The 22,396-nt window shown below is 38.4% G+C and overlaps 1 protein-coding gene across 1 annotated transcript in view; it reads left to right on the forward strand.

Moving 5' to 3' along the window:
- The window catches only part of RGS5 (regulator of G protein signaling 5), a 52,764-nt gene that overhangs the window by 26,129 nt on the left and 4,239 nt on the right, over positions 1-22,396 (forward strand). The window contains exons 2-3 of the mRNA XM_032291550.1: positions 8,291-8,401; positions 14,260-14,321. Coding sequence (XP_032147441.1) covers positions 8,291-8,401; positions 14,260-14,321 — 173 coding nt within the window. The remainder of the gene's footprint in view (positions 1-8,290; positions 8,402-14,259; positions 14,322-22,396) is intronic.

The following is a 22,396-nucleotide window of genomic DNA, read 5'->3' on the forward strand; positions in this document are numbered from 1 at the left end:
ACATAATGGGATATTGTAATGATTACAACCAACTACAATTTTTCATCTCATTGTTTTTCATTCCTTGTTTTGTATCTGTCTTACCCAATTTAAACATAAACTCAATGAGAGGACCTTGTCTTTTTTCATTTCATTGAGAATCTCGAAACATATTATAGTGTACAGCATGTGGTGGGCATTCAGTAAACATATTTTTAATTTGTTGAATAAATAAATGAACAAAAGGAGAAGCTGCACAGGCTTTTTTTTTTTTTTTTTTTTGAGACAGAGTTTCGCTCTTGTTGCCCAGGCTGGAGTACAGTGGCGCAATCTTGGCTCACCGCAACCTCCACCTCCCAGGTTCAAGCAATTCTCCTGCCTCAGCATCCCAATTAGCCTGGATTACAGGCATGCACCACCATGCCTGGCTAATTTTGTATTTTTAGTAGAGACCGGGATTCTCCATGTTGGTCAGGCTGGTCTCAAACTCCCAATCTCAGGTGATCTGCCCACCTCAGCCTCCCAAAGTGGGATTAGAGGCATGAGCCACCGAGACCAGCCTGCGCAGGTTTTTCTCTGTCCACCATGATTTTATGAAACAAAGTCAGCTTATTTAAACAAGAACCCTAGGAGACTTCCTGGTCTGCTACCATAGGCTACCTGTGATGGTCCCTTACTGACAATGAGTTAACATTGGGCAGTTGAGGTAACAGCTTGAACACAAAAATGAAAAGAGTTGTTATTAAGACAATGTGTTGAAGGGAAGCATTAGAACATGTCAAGAGTTGAAACAGTATAATAAACGTGCTTTCTGTCAATGTATTTGACACAAATGACATTGTCAGTTTCATCATTGCAGTCATCTTATAGTTTGAAGGGGCTTATTACATGATTAATGACTAATATGAGCAAAAGCCTAAAGCACTACTAGGGAATGATTCACTTGTGTTTAGAAAAAGAGCTGTCATTTCTGAAGTCATAACACTTTAATACCACTACTACTATATATTCTTTAGCATGTTCTTCACCTTTTTATCATTTGGAGCACCTGAGGAGTATTTTATATTAACTAACCATAGAGTCATTTTCATCACGTATCATGTATTAATTATATAAATCAAATAATAAATATATGTTTTAACATGATATCACACTGCATGACTAAACTTCTCTTTCATATGCTGTTAAAGCACAAACAATGCGCGAATTTTCTGCAGTTCGAACTGAAGTAGGTTAATTCAGAAAAAGGGTAGACGCCAAAGCGATAGATTCTTTCTACCACAATCACCCAGCACTGCCTTTCCGTGCAGCTGAGAGTCAATCCTGATTTAGGGGCCATGCTGAAGATTCTGGCAAGTGGAGGATTTCAGCCCCAGAACTGAGCTGACTTTCCACTAGCATATCCTTATACTCCACTAAGGGTTTTCAGGATCATCCATTACCCTGTCTCCATGAGCCACCTGCGAGGAGCAAACTCCACTGATCTAAAAGTCTTAAATGAGCAGCCAGGGAGAAGGCTTTTCCAGCTTTCAACCAAATGCATCCCTCCTGACTGGCCCTCTGGGCCCCCTTCCCTCTGTCAGTCTCTGCTGGGTTCTGCCTCTGAGGTTAGTTCTCAGCTGCACAGAACTCAGAGGAGCTCCTGTCTCTTCTGCTCTCTAATCCGGCAAACGCCTTACTCTCGGCTGTGGACAATGACAGCTGGCGAGGGTTTTGGAAGCCTGCGTCGATCCTTCCGGGATATCTGCTTCAGACGTGTTGTTCTTTTTAGTCCGTGGAAAGAAGCTTCGTAGAGTTTCTTTAGAAGGAAGCATCCTGGAACCGATCTGCCCTCAGCTTACATCTTTGCTAATGCTCATACCTTCCCATGCCCAGTAGGGGGCATCTGCGACACGGATTTAAATTGCATTGAATTTAAATTGGATTATCCCATGTGAGGACACCTCTTTTGGAAATGTGTTGTAAAAATCCTGCGTTATGCCTCTCAACTTTCCTCCATGTCTTCCTCCTTGTCGTTGTTCCCGACATATGTCTGGTATCTACAGAGAAACCTGTTTGTGATTGCCAAGTCTTTCAACCACAGGAACCGCCTATGCCTCCCAGCCACTTCTGTTTCTTTTAAATCCTAAAAAATCATGGTCTCCTAATTGACTCTCTTCAGATTGCTACTGATTGCAGTTGTCCTCCCTGCCTCTTCTCATCAGCATATGTTCTATACAAAATGAGGAAATAAATGCCCCACTTGACCATTTTCAATCTCTTTCAAGGATGGAAATTGAATGCACTTACTTTATAGTGCTTATAGTCATTTAATGGTGTTACCTCTGTCCGGTTAACAAATTAGAGACATCTTAGTCCTCAATGACTCATTTTAAGCTGCACTCCAATGTTTCACCTACTCCACCCCAAAATGCAGTTTTATTATAACCTAGCAATTCAGCTCATTTATTCATTATTTCGTTCATCAATTTACATGGCAAATCTTTATTGAATGCCTATTAAATGCCAGGCCCTATGCTAAGTGCTAAAGCTGTAATTGTGAACAAGACACATATTCACCCTGCTCTTGGGGACCTGACACTTCAGTGGGAGAGATAGACAATATTCACATATACACATGGAGATACAAATGCAAATGGAAAAATGCCGTGAATACAAAATTCAGAGGGCTCTGAGAATATCTGAGGAGCAGCTTTTAGGTATATAATGTCTCCAACTGCACATTGGGAAGTTAGGGCTCCTTGGGATTAGAATATACTTATTTTATTATTATACTCCATCTACTTTCATCAATGATTGAGAAAATATCTACTATACAGTTTACATGTATGCTTTATATTCAATTGTTCCAAGTGTCTCTGAAGCAAGAAATATCTCTGTAACTTTTGAAACCCCTAATATAAGACTTTATATATAGTTGGTTCTCCACATATCCTGGTAGAATATGATTATATTTCTCAAAATTTAACTATGTTTCTGTTTTTAGTGATTGCTTGTGCTGGTTTTCCATGCTTATGCATCTTAAGGTAATAACCCAATAAATTCATGCACTAGCAGGAAGGACTGAGATGGGCTGTGACCTTGTGAGCTTTGACTTCCCAGCCAGCCAGCATAGCCACAGAGGGGGCAGATTTAAAATTGCACAGCCCCAGGATTATTGAAACCGTTTTCAGTTTGAAATCACTAGGGTGAGTCATCTAGACCAAGCATTACCTTCTTCTGAGCCTTTAATTAAACTTCTACTCATGTATTTTCAATGGGTTTTATTTCAAAACAAGTTTTTCATTGTAAAACAAAAGAATAACAAGAGGAAAAGGAGAGATGAGAGGAGATAAAAATAGTTTCTTGTTAACAAGCCCTAATGTAATGTGGCCAGGAAAAAAAATGCCTAGTATGCAGTCAAATAGAGCCCGAGACCAAGCATGAAATTGTAAACAAATTAGAAAATGATCTTCTCTGGATAGTGTTGCTTTTGATGTTAAATTAATGTCAGATACATTCAAGCTTATAAAGGGAAAACAGTTTGTTAGGCTTGAGCTATTGTTTTGTTTGAATTTTTCATTTGGTTTATTTTCATATTTATGTCTGTGAGGCTTTGGTACAGAGGAAAGGGAAAGGAGGATGAAATAATATTCCAGGAATTCTCTAGGAGAAAAACAAATCTGCTAACATTGTTTAGTCTTGTGAAAACAGTACGACGTTTAAATGGTTTGAACTTCAGCATTCGTCAACTCCTTGGCCTTTAAACTGTTACTGTTGTATGAGCAGAAACGCAATACTATTTGTTCCCTGATTGGTCCTGAACTCCGAATTAAATTTAATGGACTTCACAACTTATATACTCTTAACTTTGTAATGCTCTATCCTGGAGCCCATACCAAGCCAGAAATTGAAGCCATAAAAAGAAGAGTTTTCCAAAGCACTGAGTATCTTTTCTCACTTACATCCCCAGGGCAAATAAGAGAAAAAGAGTCACCTGATGTTCTCGTATGTTTGTCTACTCTGAGGAAATGGAGTATGATTTTCTCTAGGCAATATGGTAAATGATAGATGATTTCTAGATCATTCCACAAAAAAAATCTAAGCAGTGATATAGATAAAATAGTAGTAGGGTTCTGATTCATCCTGGTCTTAAAAGAATTTTGTGGTATGTCTTGAGCATTTAACTACCATTTATAATTGGTGTTTTCACAGAGAGTACATCCTGAAATGGTAAAAGAAAATGCGAGACACGTTGAGTTCATATGATAGAATGCCACCTCTTCACACACCGAGAGTCTTTGAGAGGCACCTTTCAATAGTTACATCACTTGCTTGTTTTCATACTAACTTTGCTGTAGGTCGGGTACTGTATAGAGGTCCCTCCAACATCCATCCCTCTATCTGGAAGGGAGGCAGAGCAAGCTCATCTAATTGGCTTTTTGCTCTCTCACTTTTCACCGTCTCGCAGTACAGACTACATTTACATTCCCTAAAATAACATGTACCCACCCTTCTCTCTGGAAAGCTCATTCTTTTCTAGCCCAACTGACTAACTGCTGCTCATTCTCTAGTTTCACCTTTGCCTCCTCTGAGAAGATCCCCCCTGATTTGTCCTTGTGGACATCGGGGCTCCTCCACCAGAACTCTGCTCTTTCTGGACAGTCTGTCTCTACGGACCTGTTTGTAATTGTCTCCACGTCTAAGACCTCTCCAGGCTAAAAACACCTTGAAAGCAAGGAGCAAACCTAGTGGTGTTTGTATATTTATTGTGTACTGCCTGACACAGTAAACATGATCAATGAGTAAATCAGTAAGGAATAAATGAAATAAGTCACTAATAATACTTTTTTTTTTTTTTTTTTTTTTTTTTTTTTTTAAGATGGGATTGCACCACGATGGCCAGGCTGGTCTTGAACTCCTGACCTCAGGTGATCCACCCACCTCAGCCTCCCAAAGTGCTAGGATTACAGGGGTGAGCCACCACGCCCGGCAAGTCACTAATAATTCTTTTACAAACATTCAACTTTGTTAATTATCCCTTAATCTCCAACTATTATTTTTGCATCAGGCAATCAAACACAAATATTTTAAAGCCTTCTACAAAAGCAAAAGGCTCAAATGGAGCAAAAGACAGAAAAAAAAGGAACTAAAGTTGAGAGGGGGGATAAGTTCAAAACCAAAGGAACCAACCAGACACAAATCTAAACACAAGAGACTTTCATTACACGATTATTATCTAAATATCGGTGAGTGGACTGTTGGGTCAAGGTTGAAACTGAAAACAGGTGCAGCATGCATTCCACTGGTGTACAGGAAGGGAGGGACCTATGGATCCAGAAGGAGATGGAATATGGATGAAGTTTTTCATGGACTGGGTGGGGTACTGTGTCCTATGCACCTTGCATCTCTGACTGTAATACTGCACATTAGCCAGCAGAGGGTAGCCACAAATATTGCATGCATTTCTCCTCCCCATTTAATGTTTTCTTCATTTTTCAGATAAATATAAAATTGGCAATTCTTGTCCCCAGAGGTAGAATATAGAAGGTCGTGGGTGTAGTAATTCCTTAGTAACTGGAGGGGGATTTTTTGTATGTTTCAATGTGATGCTCAAAGCTAGGGAACACGGGTGGTGGGCTGGAAAAATGATTGTGTAGTTGGAACTAACTTTGAAGAAGCCGTGTTCTATGCCAAATGCTGTGCTAAGTGACTCATATGCATTAGTATATTTAATCATCTCAAAAAGTCTTAGGATATACTATTTTATCAGTCCCAATTTCTGGGCAAAAGAACTAAATATTAGAAAATTTAAGTAATTTGCAACCCCTGGAATTAAAGCAATATTACTGTAATTCACAACGTTATATAAGCTCCCTCAGCAGAACAGTCCCAGTTTCTCCCCTAGTGCTGTGCTGAGCTTGATCTGAGGTAGTGTGGGACCTGAGATGGCTCTAGTCAGTGAGAGGGTTTTAGGGAAAGAATGAAAGCAGAATGAAAGGAAAAGAAATCACGAGGGTGAATCACAAGGTCAGGAGCTTGAGAACAGTCTGTCCAGCATGGTGAAACCATGTATCTACAAAAAATAGAAAAAATTAGCTAGGCATGGTGTCATTCACCTGTAATCTCAACTACTTGGGAGGCTGAGGCAGGAGAATTGCTTGAACCCAGAAAGTGGAGGTTTCAGTGAGCCAAGATCATGCCACTGTGTTCCAGTCTGAGCAACAGACCAAGTCTCCATCTCAAAAAACAAACAAACTAACAAACAAACAAAACAAAACAAAAAAAGGAAAAAAAAAAGGTATTTAAGACTAAATTACAAGAAAGTAATTGGAGTAAGCTTTTTACAAAAAAGCACTGGAGTAAGCTTGGCAAATGGATGGGGACAAGGTGGGGAAAATAAGATACCAGTTACCTTTTGGGCCCATAAGTCACCAAACAAGCAGAAATGAATAAATTATGAAGAGTTAAGCTGGGAAGAACAAAAAATAAAGGCATCACATGGACGCATAGTTTAATTTAGTGCGCCTCACATGCACTCACTGTAGAGATGACTGTTCCTAAAACATGGTTTTCAAAACCATATTTACTAGCCTAAAGGAAAATATGTTATGATAATCAGGTATTTGTGGGGTTTTTATAAGTTATCACAATAGGTTTCCTTAAATTTTTCTTCCTAATATCCGTAGCTGCGAATCTTAGGCATTTTATTTACTTAAATTGCCTCATCACTGTCTTCCTGTGAACAGTGGGGAAAGTATGTGTACCGTAGTAACATCCTACTTGGCCACCATGTGAACTTCACTGCATCTCTTTAAGAGTTTATGATTAGCATTGACTGGGAGGTAAATGTTAGCAGATTTGTAAGAAACAAAATCAAGATATTTTTAGTTCACTTTGGCAAATATTTTTAAATGTTTACTACGTTGCCAAGCAATGTGCTAGGCACAGGGGTTAAAAGGTATTTAAGAGGCTGGGCAATGTGGCTCATGCCTGTAATCCCAGCACTTTGGGGGGCCAGGGCAGGTGAATGACGAGGTCAGGAGTTCAAGACCAGTCTGTCCAGCATGGTGAAACCCCGTCTCTACTAAAAGTACAAAACATTAGCCAGGCATGGTGGCATGCACCTGTAATCTCAGCTACTTGGGAGGTTGAGGCAGGAGAATTGCTTGAACCCAGAAAGCGGAGATTGTGCCACTGCATTCTAGTCTGAGCAAGAATCCGTCTCAAAAAAAAAAAAAGAAAGAAGGAAAAAAATGTATTTAAGACTAACTTCCTATTATCAAAAAGTTCTCATATTCAAGTGGAAAAACAGAAAATAAGTCAATGACCATAATGGAATAGGGTGAACCCTCCCTTAAAAGCATGAGTAATGTGCTAAAGTCACTAGGAAAATGTAGCTTTTTGGGTCTTCCTATATTCAACAACTTGTCCTATGGATAAATATTTAAGATTTGCCTGGTGCTTTTCTAGTAATGGATAGCTTAGAAGTTTAGTTTTAAAACTGAGCATGAAAATAGTTGCATCCTGTGATGGAGGAGTACCCAGAATTCTGACCATATCTACTCACTAAATTACTGAAGCTACAAAGAAGTAGTACATTCCGCTGTGGTTCCCTATTTGGCAACTAGTACTCATTTATCAAGGCTCACTGCACATATGATACTCCAGCAGCCATGGGGAACAACGGATAAGAGGTTGGAAACAAAAATTTTATAGAGAAATAAATAATTGAGTAGAATGATTTGATTTTATAGCTAGAAATGGCTCAAAAAAAATCTAAAATGATGGTTAATGTCATCATTTTACAGATGAGGGAAGTGAGGTCTGGCAGTAAAAAGTAATCATTTTTCCCAAATGTCATATATCTAATAATAGTGAGGACCAGAGCCCGCAGAAGACTGGTAGGTAATGCATGCATAGTTCCACCTGGGAGCTCTAGCATCAGACAGCTTGGGCTCACATCTGTCTCCGCAAAATGCTGACTGGGTTATCTTAAATTATTTAAACTCCTGTCATTCAGTGACCTCATCTGCAAAATGGAAATACTACTATAGTATCTGCAGATATAAAATGAGTGAATATGTATAAAACAATAATGAGGATTGAAATGTAGTGCAAATTAACAAAGGACATACTAAGAGCTTGGTAAATGCTAATTATTAGAACTTAGGTGGCTTAATTTCTGCATTAGTATTCTTTCTGCCACAAGAGACATGAAAATGAAATGGGATTTTGTTCATTGGTGTTTCTCTGACACAGGAAGAAATCTCTCTTTGAAATCTGTATGCTCCTGTGGTGTCCTCATTCCCCCTCGTGTCTCTTCTTTCAGGGCCAAGGAAATTAAGATCAAGTTGGGAATTCTCCTCCAGAAGCCAGACTCAGCTGGTGACCTTGTCATTCCATACAATGAGAAGCCAGAGAAACCAGCCAAGACCCAGAAGTGAGTCATGAATATGGATTCCACTCATTTCCTCCAGAGGATGGCTATTTTCCAAGTGTTCAGCACTATTCCTCATCTGTAGAACTACCCCCTTCAAATACTCATTAAGGATCATAAGACCCTCAGAGAGTTGGTTTGCAAAGAAGCTTTAAAAAAAAAAAAAAAAAAAAAAAAAAAACAACCCTATCTCATGTCTGAATCATCTTATTGAACACTGGTAGAATATTTTAAAAATGAAAGATAAGGCTCTGCCTTATTTTTGGAAAGACAGACCATACTTATAAAATGACACCAGCCACTTCCTCAGTTACTTACCACACAGTCGTGTGGTAAAAATACCTGTTCATTCACTGTCTTAATAGCCACTCCTGATCCAGTTAATTACGAACCCTGGATGCTTACCTGCCGAGGAACTATCTAAGGCTGCTTCCTCAGCAGGGGGATATGAGAATGTTTCCCTCAGAGAGATGCTAAGAACAAGGCAGACAATGTAAGCCTAACCGTTCCTTCTCCAAGATAGTGGCCCTCAAGGCCCAACAGAGGAACAAAGTCTGTTACTTAAGAATGAACACTCGACTAGCTATTTCTATTAAAGGTACACCAAGTATTGTTTTTCCAATTTGTAAATTAATATTATTGATTGGATTTCTGCAGTCCTCCCTCATCCCCATTCCCCTCTCCCTACATATTCCTCCTGTCAGTTCAGACAACCTAGGGAACTATACTTCTAAAGAATCGTGATGTTATGACGGTGAATCCTACTATGACGTTTCATAGCGGGAACAGTGTGCATTGGCCTGGTCTTAACTCAGGAACAAGACTCCCAGCATTCCCATCGTGCATCATCATCCCTGCTAGCTACAGAGACGGTCACTACCTAGACAGACACACTCCATCTTCCCATTAAAACAGAGATACCCATGAAAATCAAGAAAGGAAAATGGGAAAAAGAAAACACCAAGGTATTCAGACTCCTTCACTCTGCTATCTTAGAGCTTTGAGGATATCACAGAAGTGTGGTAAAAATATGGGAGTCACTTTAACCTCCATTTCTCTTTTTGTATGTAACATTTATATAAAGTGGCCAGCCCATCCTTTGTCCAAATGACCTCAACTTAATATAGCTGGATTGACTGGAAGATAAAGAGATAAGTTATTCTTTTTCTTTTTCAAATCTTTTTCCATTAACCTAAGTGAATATTTCCATTCCCCCTTATTTTTTTTTATTACTTCAAAATGATTCTAAACAGGAAGTGAGGCATAATTGAATTTTCTGCATTTGAAAAGGAGAAGCTAATTCAGTGTGGAGCAGCAGGCACCAAGGGTAGCAGAGAGTAAGAACCACATTTCAGAGCAGGAACAGATCAAAACATCTATTTTGAAGCAAACAATGTGACAATTGTTATTGATCTGTTGGAATTGACCTTAAAAAATAGAGTTCTACATTTCCTGTTTTAAATCTCGGCTTTAACAGTCACATAGACCCTTAAAATGTTGGGCTTACCAGGGATTCAGAGAGAAGCTGTTTTGGAAGAAACCCTGGGGCTGACCATTTATTGGATTATTTGCTTTTCTTGTCTTCCATCCCCTTCCTTCCTCCAGAAGACTAAATTGTTTTGGAAAAATCCTTCATATCCCTAGAGAATAATTCTGTGTCTGTTGCATTTTCAACAGTGACCACTAAAAAAGTTTCCCACTCTCCTCTGAATCCGTAAACCCCATCCCACCTCCTCATATTTGGCAACTTTCTACGCCATTTATCTGACAGGAAATACTGTGTTCTGCATAAGCTCCATCCCTCTCTCTCTCTCTCTCTCTCCTCTCCACTTGAAAATTTCTCTGTATTTTTAACTCATATTCTTCTCTCAGACGAGAAAATAATCCTTCTCTTCACTGGAAGTATTTTTAACCTCTCTCATATTCTTTGGGTTATTGACATCAGTAGAATCAGTTTTTTAAAAAGCATTTTCTAGTTTTTAACATGTATTTTTGAGTTCTCATTTAAAAAAAAATGGACCATTGAGAAAAAAACAGAAAAAAGCTACTTACATTCCTACCCCCTAAAGCCAGCTCTGTTCCCCTTTTAGCATTTTTAGTTGCCCTTTTTCCCTGCGGACCCTCTTCCCCTAGGAGCAAACAGGTACCCATGTTCCATGCCGAAACATTTCCTTCCCACCTTTCTCTCCTTCTGCATCTATACCTTTCTCTTTAATTGGCTAACTGTAGAAAACGAAGTCGGTTCTCATGGCTTTCAGTCTTTTTTGGATCATCTCATCCAGCTTCAACCTTTCTTCCTCACCGGCACTATTGTCTCTAAGGCCCCATCTGTGACTTGTCTGCAGCGTTTGACGGCTCACCAGTTGACCTACTCTTAAAACTCTCTTCCTTGACTTCTGGTCTTCCCCCTGCCTTCCCTTTCTCTGAGTACTTCCACTGTTGCCCGCCCTCTGGATGTGAGCATTCCTTAAGGCTCTGCTTTAGCCCCTCCTGATGAACAGACAAAATGAGTCTACCACATAGGTTTAGTTTGTGGTAACTGTTATCATGGCTTACAATATCATCAATTGTAAAATGTTAGGAGCTGATATAGAAATTCATATAGTTTATTTTATATTATAATTGTCTCCCTTTCCCCTATGTCAGCAATTTTTAACCCCTTTTTTTGGTTTGTTGTTGTAGTGATCATTTTATACTCAAGAATGACCTCCATGCATAAACAGTAGCTAGCCTGTGCTAGTGGAAAAGAGTTAAAGAAAGTTGTCCTGCATACGCTCACCTGGTTGACTTAGAGTGAGCCTGGTTGTGAGGACTAAAGATGTATGCACAATTTCAAGCCCACATATGGATATCAAAAAATGACACGTTTTGCTTGTTTTTAAGTCTGTATCCCCAACCATGGTGCCCAGGTCACCGTTGTCCATCAGGTAAGGGCTCAATAGATGCTCATAGACTTAACCCTAGTCATGAGCAGACTGCACTGTGGGGTAGGAAGGGAGAGGGGACTAGACTTGTCTAATTGATGGTAAATAACTTGAATTTTATTTTCCTTGTTAAGAGCACTGATGTGCAAGAACATTATTAAGACATTTTAAGCATGTGCCAGGCACTGCATAGATTAAAAACCAAATTAAACCGAAACAAAAGCAAATGAAAAACATAACCACAGGTACTTTAGAGAGGTTACAGCTACTAAGGGCCAGCATTGCCAATAGCAGTAATACTGGTTCATGGGACTGGTCATCAAAATCAAAGTTTGGAGTTATTTGTGGCTTTCATCAACCAGGCTAACTCAGGGCAAAACCATCATTCATTTACTTATTAATCTGACACACATTTATTGCAAGGTTGATTGATGTTGTAAGGGTACACCATGGGATAGAGTGGAATGGGAAAAGCTCTCTGTGCATGACAACCTAAACCCTTGGGCAGTGAGTGCATCATTGCCATGTGAGAGACTCAGTGCGTAAATGTGGTAAGAGTAGAGTGAAAAGAGAGATGGCACTTCTAGCAGAGATGGCCACTTCCTGGACCAGGTGGCATTTACACTAGGCATTATAAAACATGTGGCTAATCATCTCTATAAATGTTTGAGTTTCATCTGAAATAGCTTCCTCTTCCTCCCACCCTCACCCACACACAGAAACTCCATGCCCATCCTCTGTGGTCAGCTGTGACCTAGCAAACTGGGACATTTATTGGTCATTTAGATCTGCATCTATCTTGTTTCCAATGAATTTAGACCTAATGAGGACTGGCAAATTCTGAGAATAGGGACAGGATGAACCACTGTTAGCTCCTAGGCTAGTAATCAAAACACTGGGCTTCATGCTGTGGGGGACGTGTCCTGCTTGACTGTGCCCTTAAATCAATTTGGACCAATTTCACTCCCAAGCGGGCTCTGCACATGTCCTTTTCAGGAATTTAATCTTGGCTGTGATGTGCTGCTGTTATTGACCATTAGCCTAGTTCCAACAAGACCATTTGGGACGAATCAGATCAGATAACATGCTTAAGTTTGGTGCACCTGTTCCTGTCATTTCTTCTTCCTTTGCTCCTCTATACTAACCAGAGGAAAAGTGGGGCAGGAAAGTGATTTCATTTAATGAGAATATTTATAAAATCAGGAAATCCTGTGAGTAAACCAGGCTTCCTCTTGCTCTGAGCTAGTTTCTTTTGTCCAATAATTTAATGTCCTGCTGTTCTGTCAACAATGAATAGAAACTTGGTGGGTGTCTATTATTGAAACTACTGTAGCGAAGAAGGTAAGATGTGTAAGGCCTTGTGACAAACATGTAAGTAGGAAATAATAGGCACAAAAACAGTTCTCTACTTGCAATAATATAAAAGAGCCAAGAGGATTTATTGACCTCTAGTAGATAGATCCTTTTCTGGATAGAAGTAAAATGAACCAGAACACTACAGAGAAATAAATTTCTGAGGCATTAGTGTGTTTTCCATCTATGATGGCTGTGTTTCTATCCAGGAAAACAGAAATCTCCCAAGATTATTTCACAAGGCTTGTTACCCTCACTTTGGCAAGTTTACCTCGCAAAGAGTGAACACATAAAACTTTATGAAAAATCATATAATCAGGACTCACAACCTATGCATGTTCTGGAATGAGGAATAGAGAAGGAAAGGAATTTTTCACAATATTTTAACCTAAAACCTACTGCTGTCTTGGATTCCTTACATAAATAAAGTGAAGCTGATTGTGTGCCTGGGACAGCAAAATGAAAACTAGAATAAGCAGCTGTCATCTCACCCAAAGCTGCCTATCTGAATAATTTACCTCTCCTGAAATATCATTGTATAAAAACTAGAAGCAGGAATTTTCTTTTGATTGCCTAGACAGTTGATAAACAAATTAAGAGCTAAGGAAATTCCAGTTTAGGAAAAAACACCTCATTTGGCCTTAATATTCTAATAATGCTTTGTCAGTCTGTTTTGATTTGACAATGAAGAACTCACATCATAATGCAAGAGTTCGAGCCGGGTGAGCCGAAGAGTGTGCAGTCAGCCATTTTTCCCAGACAATACCAGCTCCACTTGACACATCCTGCTGTGAGAGAAAAATTGGTGGTTAAAATGGAATAGCTGCAGGGTTTCTGCATATATAAATGTTAAAATAGAAACAGCCTAAGGAGAAATTATGTGTTGACTATAACCTTCTCCTTTTGAGTCAGCATCTCAAGTATTTGTGTATAACATTCCTATTCAGGATATATTAACCCCTTTTTTTTTTTTAATCAGAGTAAATCTTTTTTTAAAAAGTCTGATCCTGTCCTAAGTAGGTAGGAAAAATGTACCTACAGTTTTTAACATGTAAATTTGCTATGATCACAATCCCAACACAAGGAAAGCCTTATACATTCACATCTTCCACTAGCCTTAATTAGACGGCTTTGGGATGTGGATGTAGAACCCCAGTGCATTTTGCTGGTTCACTTAGGTATTTAACATGCAGTAATGGTGAGGCCAAGAACAGGAGTTCAATCCTTGTAATGGAACAACTGAATTTCAGGAAATTATATTTGGAAAAAAAGACCACAATTGGAACAACTTTCATGGGATTTGCAAGAATATCAAGTCACAGCTTAACGACAAGTAAACTGAACTTCTAAAAAGAGACAGACCTAACCAAATCATTCAGAAAAGATGAATATATGCAATAAAGCTGTATGAAAGCAAACCCAGATCATCAAACCCAATTGTTAGAGAGAAAATAACTCAACCTTCTTTGCCCTGAGCATAGACCATATCATTTCCATCTAAGAGAAACAGGGAGAGTTACTGCCGGTACATGTGGTTCAATCCCTACTTAAGCCATACCCTTTCTCTTCTTGTTATTGATGTAGGCCCTCGCTGGACGAGGCCCTGCAGTGGCGTGATTCCCTGGACAAGCTCCTGCAGAACAACTGTAAGTTGGCATTGTTTTTTTTTTAATAAAGGTCAGGTTAGGGACACAAATCAACAACACCTTTGTGTTGCCTGTGTTCTTCTTCCCCAATCTGGACACTTCTTCAATTTTTGAAGGTAGTATGAACAACAGAAGGGGGCCACAGGTATGTGATTATCCGGTTCACAAGGAAAGGAGAGTCCGTGACACTGTGGGGGAATGTGACCATAAGGTGTTCTGAAGACTCACGATTGTTAGGTTGTGTTCCCATCTATCCTGCTTACTTGTATGAGCCAGGATGAGTGGCTTGACCTTCTCAACATTCTCATCAGTAAAATAGAGAAATTACCTTTCCTGACTTAGCCTATAACAAATTGATAAAGATCAGATATAGCAGTGTAAAGATCACTAACAAGTCATGAGTGGTACCTCCTAGTTCAAACTTCTATACTGTCAACTGCTCTTGTGATCTGACCTGGGTTGTTATCTCCCCCAGCCTCAGTTTCCTCTTCTGGCACCATGCCTTTTACATTTTCATTCAAGACATGACAAAGGTGTTAATCAGTGCAGACTCTTTTCCAAGCTAATGCCAGTGGATCTGTAAGCACTAGGTGCCTTTCCCCCGTCCAAAATCCTTACTGATTCCCTTGACTTACAGTATCAAGTTCAAATTTCTGGTGTTCAAGATCACTGTAACTATATGGCCTGCCTGTAGGCAAACTGAACTCTTCTCTGTTCCATGCAGGGTTTCTACACTTAATTCCCTTGGCTGGAATATCTTTCACTCACATCTCTCTCTGTTAAAATTGTCTCTCATCTAAAACAGATAATTCAAATAAGAAATGCCCAGTGTTCCTTGACCATCCACAACAATTTATCCACCCTGTAAATTTCCAAAGCCATTTGTCTGCACATCTTTTATGCCACTTAATACTTGCTGCCTTCTGTTCTGTTCATAGTTGGCTTCCTTCTATGATAGATTATAAACACACCAATGAGCAAGAGTTAGTCTTTTTCATGTAGATAATTTCACAACACGGCATATATAGTATCAGGAAAACAAATATTTGTTGAATAATTCTCTAAAAGTATGATTCAATTTAAAATACCTCATCTATTATTTCTCCATCTTTATCACAAGAATGGAATATAAAACTTTGTTACATGCTTTGCAAAAATAAGGATTTATAAAATATTTCTCACAAGACTATCACGATTAATAGGCACAGAGTAGATGACAAGAAATGTGTGTTGAATTGAATGTGAACATTCTTTATGTCTTCCTTTTGATGTCATAAGCTCCTGCTTACTTGCAATAGAATTAATCTTTTATTTTTGGAGACAGACCACCACAGTCTGTAATTTAAAACTTTCTCTAGCTTATTCATTTCTGATTCGATCTCCTTTTTTCTTATGCTAAACAAAGTACCCTGCCCTGACACGTACAAGATGTTTGGTGAACATTTATGTAGTGAATGAGTGAATGAACTAATTCATTTTGCTTCTTGGACCTAGAAATTTCATGAGGTCAACTAGTAGAAAAATATTTATGTTTATTAATGGACTTATTGTCTTGCTCCAGTGGCTTCTGGGCCAATAGTAGATTCACAGATGACCTATTGATAAATTATGAATGCTGGTACTCTGAACACAGGTATTTACTACTATTGTCAAAAACCCTGAGAGTTAGCAGAACTATTTTCATGTTTTCAAAACCGTTGAGAAGAATAAATATTTATGTGCCAATATACAATCCTTTTCAGTCACACTAAATCCTTAGGGCCACATGTCTATATATTTCAGGCTTTTAGGAGACAGAGAGCTACTAGAATAAGAAAGCTAGAGTTAGACAGAGTTAAATAGAGTTAAGCCAGAGGCAGTTAGTGTTAACACCTTAGCATTTGTTAAAGGACTGAAGATTTTCAGGTTGCAAACAGATGATTACTGGTGTGAGAGACCTGAGAGCCTCACAGTAATATTTTCTACTTCTCAGAGGGGAAAATATACTTGGACCTGTGTGTGTTCACATATGTGCATGTATATACACATGTATGTATATATATAATCACAATATTTCATTGAATTATATACGTATTTTAAAATTATACCTGTGTATTTATGTGTGTATGTAGTACGTGTATGTATTCTTTGTGTGTTTGCCCGTGTGTTTATATATAAGTTCCACATAATTATCTTCTTAGGTGATTAATATTTTTAAGACCTGGGCAATTCATTTCCCTAATGCAATAAATAGGAAAGCTTTTATAACTATTCTGGTCAATGCTTTCCTTGAAAGGGACACTAATCCATTCAAACTAGCCCAACTGAAAACGAGGGGTCATGGTATGGGTATAGAGACCTCACAGAAAAAAAGGCAAGCCATGGCCCTCTGGGAGGTGAAGCCATCAGTAAGTGACACAGTCTTCCCTCTCTAGTTCTCTATTCTTACTGTCACTGTATTGCTCTCTTCTCCTTTATCTGTCTCTGCTTCTCCCCATGTCTCGTCTTTCTCTACGTTTCTCTTGCCACTCTTTGTTCTTTGTTTCTCTCTGTCTGGCTGTTCCTAGAGAAGAACCAGCAGAATGCCAGGCATACCCAGATAATTCTACTCCAACATCACCGATCTGAAGAGACAATATTTGACCTATTTTCCCAGACATCAGCTATGGAATACCATGAATGACTGTAAGCCAAACCAATATATCAGTTCTTCTGAGAAGTTCTTCTTTGAATCCATGAAAACTAATAGTCTATGATCAGAAACTACCTAACATTAGCTGTGGCTGATGCAAAACAGGTAATGAAGAAAGATACATTTGGGACATATATACATTGAAAACTTCATAACTGGGGCCAGGTGCAGTGGCTCATATCTGTAATCCCAAAACTTTGGAAGGCTGTGACAGGAGGATTGCTTGAGGCCAGGAGTTCAAGACCAGCCTGGGCAACATAAAAATACCCCATCTCTAAAAAAGAAAGAAAGAAAGAATAATAGCCAGGTGTGAGGCAGGAGGATGGCTTGAGCCCAGGATCGCACCACTGCACTCCAGCTTGGACCACAGAGAGAGACCCTGTTGCTAAAAAAAACAAATAAAGACAAACCACTTTACAATCTCTTTTTGTATGTTTGATTTGATAAATTTAAACCATTTAACCTTGAGGAATAGCATCATTGTCAATTTATAAGGGAAATTTGGCAGTTATGTTAATGTAGGATATTGACTTTCACAGTTGCTATATTAAATAGATCCCCAAGAATTCCTTGCATTCACATCTTTCTTTTTATTGAGTGAAAATGAAGTCAACTGGTATCAAGCTTCTAAAAACTATAGGACAGTTAAGCTGCTACTCAATCTTTTCTAACAAGGTTCCTCTCATCTTCCTTCATTTTTCAAAGTAATTTTTAATCATCTGGTCTATGTGACTCTGTTCTGAAAGTACATCAACTTCCTACATGTTTTGCCTTCAGTTCTTTAGGTGGCACCATCTGTTTTCATTTCATAGGCACGTGGGGCGTATACACAGTGTGTTGTTTTTTAAACACAAAAATAGATTTCACATGGGAGTTTAAATAAGACAGTGACATTTAATAATTCCCCACATGACCATTTTTAAGAGCAGGGGAAGAACGAAACAAGCCAGAAACAGTAAAGTTTTTATGTGGCTCTCCCTTCTGCAGGAGCTCTAGAAGGTCAGAGCATCTCCTTAAGACGCCCTTGCTATTTAGATTTGTCCATGGGAAATGAAGGAGCCTGGATCCAGATACATCTTTTTGTTTCTATCTTTGCACTCTCCTTTTGCTTGTTCCTCTTTGGTTTTCTTCCTTCTCATTTCTGGTTCATTTTTGTCATCATCTTCCTTACGGGCAACCATAATTTCCTTGAAAATAATTATTAGAATAAAAGCAATAGCTCACACTTATTCATCCTGTGCCAAGTACTGTTCTAAGCACTTTGCATACATTAGTTAATTTAATGATTGCAATAATTTTAGGACTTGAGTGCCATTACAATTCCTAGTTTTTAGAAAATAAAATTGAGATTAAGGGGGGTTAGGGAACTTGCCAGTGAAATAAAATACAGCAAAATCCATAAATAATTTTTTTTTAAGTTAGTGTTCTTTGATTCTGTCACTTGGAAGCAAATGCTTCCCTGAATGTGTCTTATTTCCATGGGAACCTCTACTAATTGTTAGGTGCACAGATTTAGACTGGGAGGTGGGATTTAGACCAGGGGCAAACAGGTGAAACTCAAACCTCAAACTCAAAGAATTAATAGCCTCATGGAAAAGATACAAAAGAAAACAAGCCCAACAAAAGAACAGAAAGTGAGTGCTTCTCCCATAATGATAAACATCCTCGAGATCAAGTTGATGGTAGTAAAGACTGCCTTACACACGAGGCAACATTGGAGTTGGGTTTTGAATTAATTAAAAGATTAATTTAAAATTTGTAATGAATAATGATAATGAACGCCAACAAGGATTGCGCTACATAATGATAATTATGTTTGATACCATATAAGAACTTTATATGAATTATTTATTTCTTAGTGCAACCTCATCAGATAGTTTCCTTTATCTCCATTTAACAGATGAGGGAACAGAGTATCAGAGAGATTTGATGACTTGCTCAAGTTATTGCAGTAATATAATTTTGAACCAATAAGCTAGAAATGGTGCTTATCAACTATCAATGACTTCATTTTTATCTCCCCTGGTTGAAGAGATTTGTATTAATCTAGTTTTGAGATGGAATCGTGCTCTGTCACCCAGGCTGGAATGCAGTGGCGTAATCTTAGCTCATTGCAACCTCGGCCTCCTGGGTTCAAGTTATTCTTCTTTTTCAGCCTCCTGAGTAGCTGGGATTATAGGTGTGCACCACTAAGCCCAGCTAATTTATGTTCTTTTAGTAGAGACAGGGTTTCACAATGTTGGCCAGAATAGTCTTGACCTCTTGACCTGCCTGCCTTGGCCTCCCAAGGTGCTGAGAATACAGGCGTGAGCCACTGCGCCTGGCCTCACTAATTTAGTTTTTAATATTTTTTCCTTTATACCAAACTAACTTTGATTTGTCTAATGCTCCTTTCATTTTCAAGGCAATTTTATAGGTGTTTTCATCTTGTTCTTACGTAGGGCTCCTAGTTTACATCGATGTCAAAAGTGACACCATTCATTGTAGTGTGGATTACAACTGGGAGTGTTTCCATAAGACCAGATAATCAGGTGGGTTTCATTGACTCTCTAGATAGTGGATGCCTGAAGAGGTGGGTCCAGAGGCACTCTGAGGCTCTGTGTAGGCTCAGCAGGGAAGAACGTGGTGATTTGTCAGGGAGGTATGCTGAAACTCTATTGGGGTGTGGAGTGGATAGAGGAATGGTGATAGGGCAAAGAATAAATGTGTGTTCTTTACAGAATAGAGACATTGGCCTGGATTGTGTTTGACTCTGACCTAATAATAGGATGTCCGTAGGCGTGACAGAGAGAATCGCTGTGGAAAGAACTGATAGACAACCAGAGGCTAAAGAGGAGAAGGGGTCTCAGGGGTGGCTTTAGTGGGACCCTCCAGAGAATGCCCAAAGCCAGGGGAGAGAATGAATAGCTTTATACAACTCACAGACCAATTCAATGGAAAGCCATTTTATGAGTTATACGTTAACAAAAAGGTTGAAATAAGACTGTGGAATTCAGTGAAAGTTATTAAATTACTATCCAGGAAATGGAGTTGCTGCACAGGAAAGTTATTTTGCAAGCTTATTCCGTGGAAATGCCGTCAATGGAACATTGCTGGGGAATCCCAGCATACTTCCTCAGGTCATAAATAGCAATGTTTGGGAGGACTGAGATTTTGTCTCTACGTTTTAAACAGACGCAGAATGGCTGATTCAGAGACAGGCTGAAGGATATGGACTAATGAGAATAAACAATGGACATTTTAACCATGACAGAGAGAGAAATAGGTCTTATATTTTTCTTTTAGCACTTATGTTGACTCTTGTGTCACTAAATTCAGACAAATAGTGCTGGAAATATAGTAGGAAATACTAGGAGAGAGAGAAATACCAGTTACAGGTTATCAAATGGTTTCAAAGTGATTCTTCTAGCCAAGTTTCTAGAAAAAATGTTTTTTTCTTTTTCTTTCTTTTCGCAAGTGTTGAAAATTGTTTATTATACCCACCATTGCTCCCAGAAATATTTTTAATCAATTAAAAATGTATTTAGGGTAAGTACAGGAAAAAGGGACCAAATTGCAAAGTGTCTTGTTTGAATCCTGAAATCGATGGTGACCCTAATGCAAATTAATGATCACCCTAGCCATTCTTCTTTAAAATTGGGTATTGTTGCAGGGTACCAAGGGTATGAGGACAGTAAAAATGTACAGAAGGTAAATTGAAAATGGATAACTATAGTGTCTTTATTATTGCATACATTTTGTGCTTGTGTGAAATCAATGTATTGGCAATGACTAATAAATGAAAATTTAGAGCCTATAAAAAGAATAGGGAAAAAGAATACATGGAAATTAGGCCAAAGGAAATGAATTCAGAACATAAATATGATCTCTAAGCAGAACTGATGTTATGCAGACGTGTCTCCAGGTGGGGGCAAATTAGAGAAAACTGGACCCTAAAGTACTGGTGACAGTAATCTTGCCTTCTGCCCTGGGGGGCAAAGTGACATTCAAAAAATGTTACTGAGGGTGGGTCTGTGATTTTGACACAGCCTCTGGAATATTAGAGCTTTCTCCCTCCTCCCTTTGGAAATCTTTACTTTTCTTAGATAATAAACGAACATGAATTATCTCCCTATAGATATACATTTGTTAGAATTTTGGCTTGTGTGTATGTGTGTGTGTGTGTCTAATGTATGCTGAATAATATATATATTATACAGTATATATATATATATACACAGTATAATATATATATTATACATATATATATATATTCAGCATAAAGGAGAAGGAAAATACTGGATCAGGCCCAAGAATCCTTATATATACATAGTATTATAATTTTAGTCTTATAGTTTTAGTTTATAATTTAAAAACTGTATATATAATAGGCTATATCTATATTTATATACTATAATCTATATAGACTATCATATCTATATATTACATATATAGTTTTTAAATTATAAATCAAAGTTTATTCTACATGAGCAATTGTACACTGAAAAAAGAATCATAACTATATTAAATTTAACATGTTAAGAAAACCTGATGTATAATCGATGGACATGGTAAGTACACTGTACAGTAACTTCATCTGGCCCTTTTCCATTCATCCTTTGGGTCTCAAATTGAATGTTACTTTCTTGCCTTCCCTTAGCCTCAGATGAAGTCAGGACTCTCCTATGATTCTGTTACTACCTTTCATATAGTTTCCTTTCATTGTGTAAGTATTTCTTCTATTTCTTCATTTTCTTTCTACTCTTTCCAGAATCTATAAGCCATTAGGACAGGAACCATGTCTATTTTACTTATCATAGTGACTTATCACAGTGCTTGGAACATAATCTGTACAAAGAGAAAATAAAGAATTGTAAGTAGTTCATAGTGATACTTTTAACATTACTTACATGAACAAGCCAAGTTTTAAATGTATTATTTTCTCCTTTGTGGTTTGTTAAGTGTCCAAAATGGCATTAGTGTTAATAGTGTTCCTTAATATGTAAATAGGTAAACATTTGTCACTAAAATAGACATTGTATTCAGTTGTTTGGAAAGACAACATGGTAAATCCCTCTGTCTAGTTTCAGAGCTCCCTACAGCTGTATACGATGAGCAGGGCTTGAGCTGTGTTTTCTGTTCTCTATCTTCCATCTCTGTCCCATTCCTTTTCCATTCGAATGAAGGGGTAAAGGAAGCTAGATATGAAGGAGCTAAAGCTCCTGCATAGAATAGCCTTGGTAAGCCCTTTCCCTTTCTGTCACAGATACAACATTTGTGTTGGCCTTGTATTTTTCTTCCAGTCCAGGTGCAGTAAAAAGCAGGCAGACATTATTGGACAGTTTCTTTTCCAAGAAGCTGAATCATGCATCTCTTGAGAAGTAGCTTAGAATAATGGATAAATGCATGGACTCTTGAGCCAGAC

This window comes from Sapajus apella, unplaced genomic scaffold (genome assembly GCF_009761245.1).
Source record: "Sapajus apella isolate SASKATOON/1434 unplaced genomic scaffold, GSC_monkey_1.0 scaffold25, whole genome shotgun sequence".
NCBI lineage: Eukaryota > Metazoa > Chordata > Mammalia > Primates > Cebidae > Sapajus > Sapajus apella.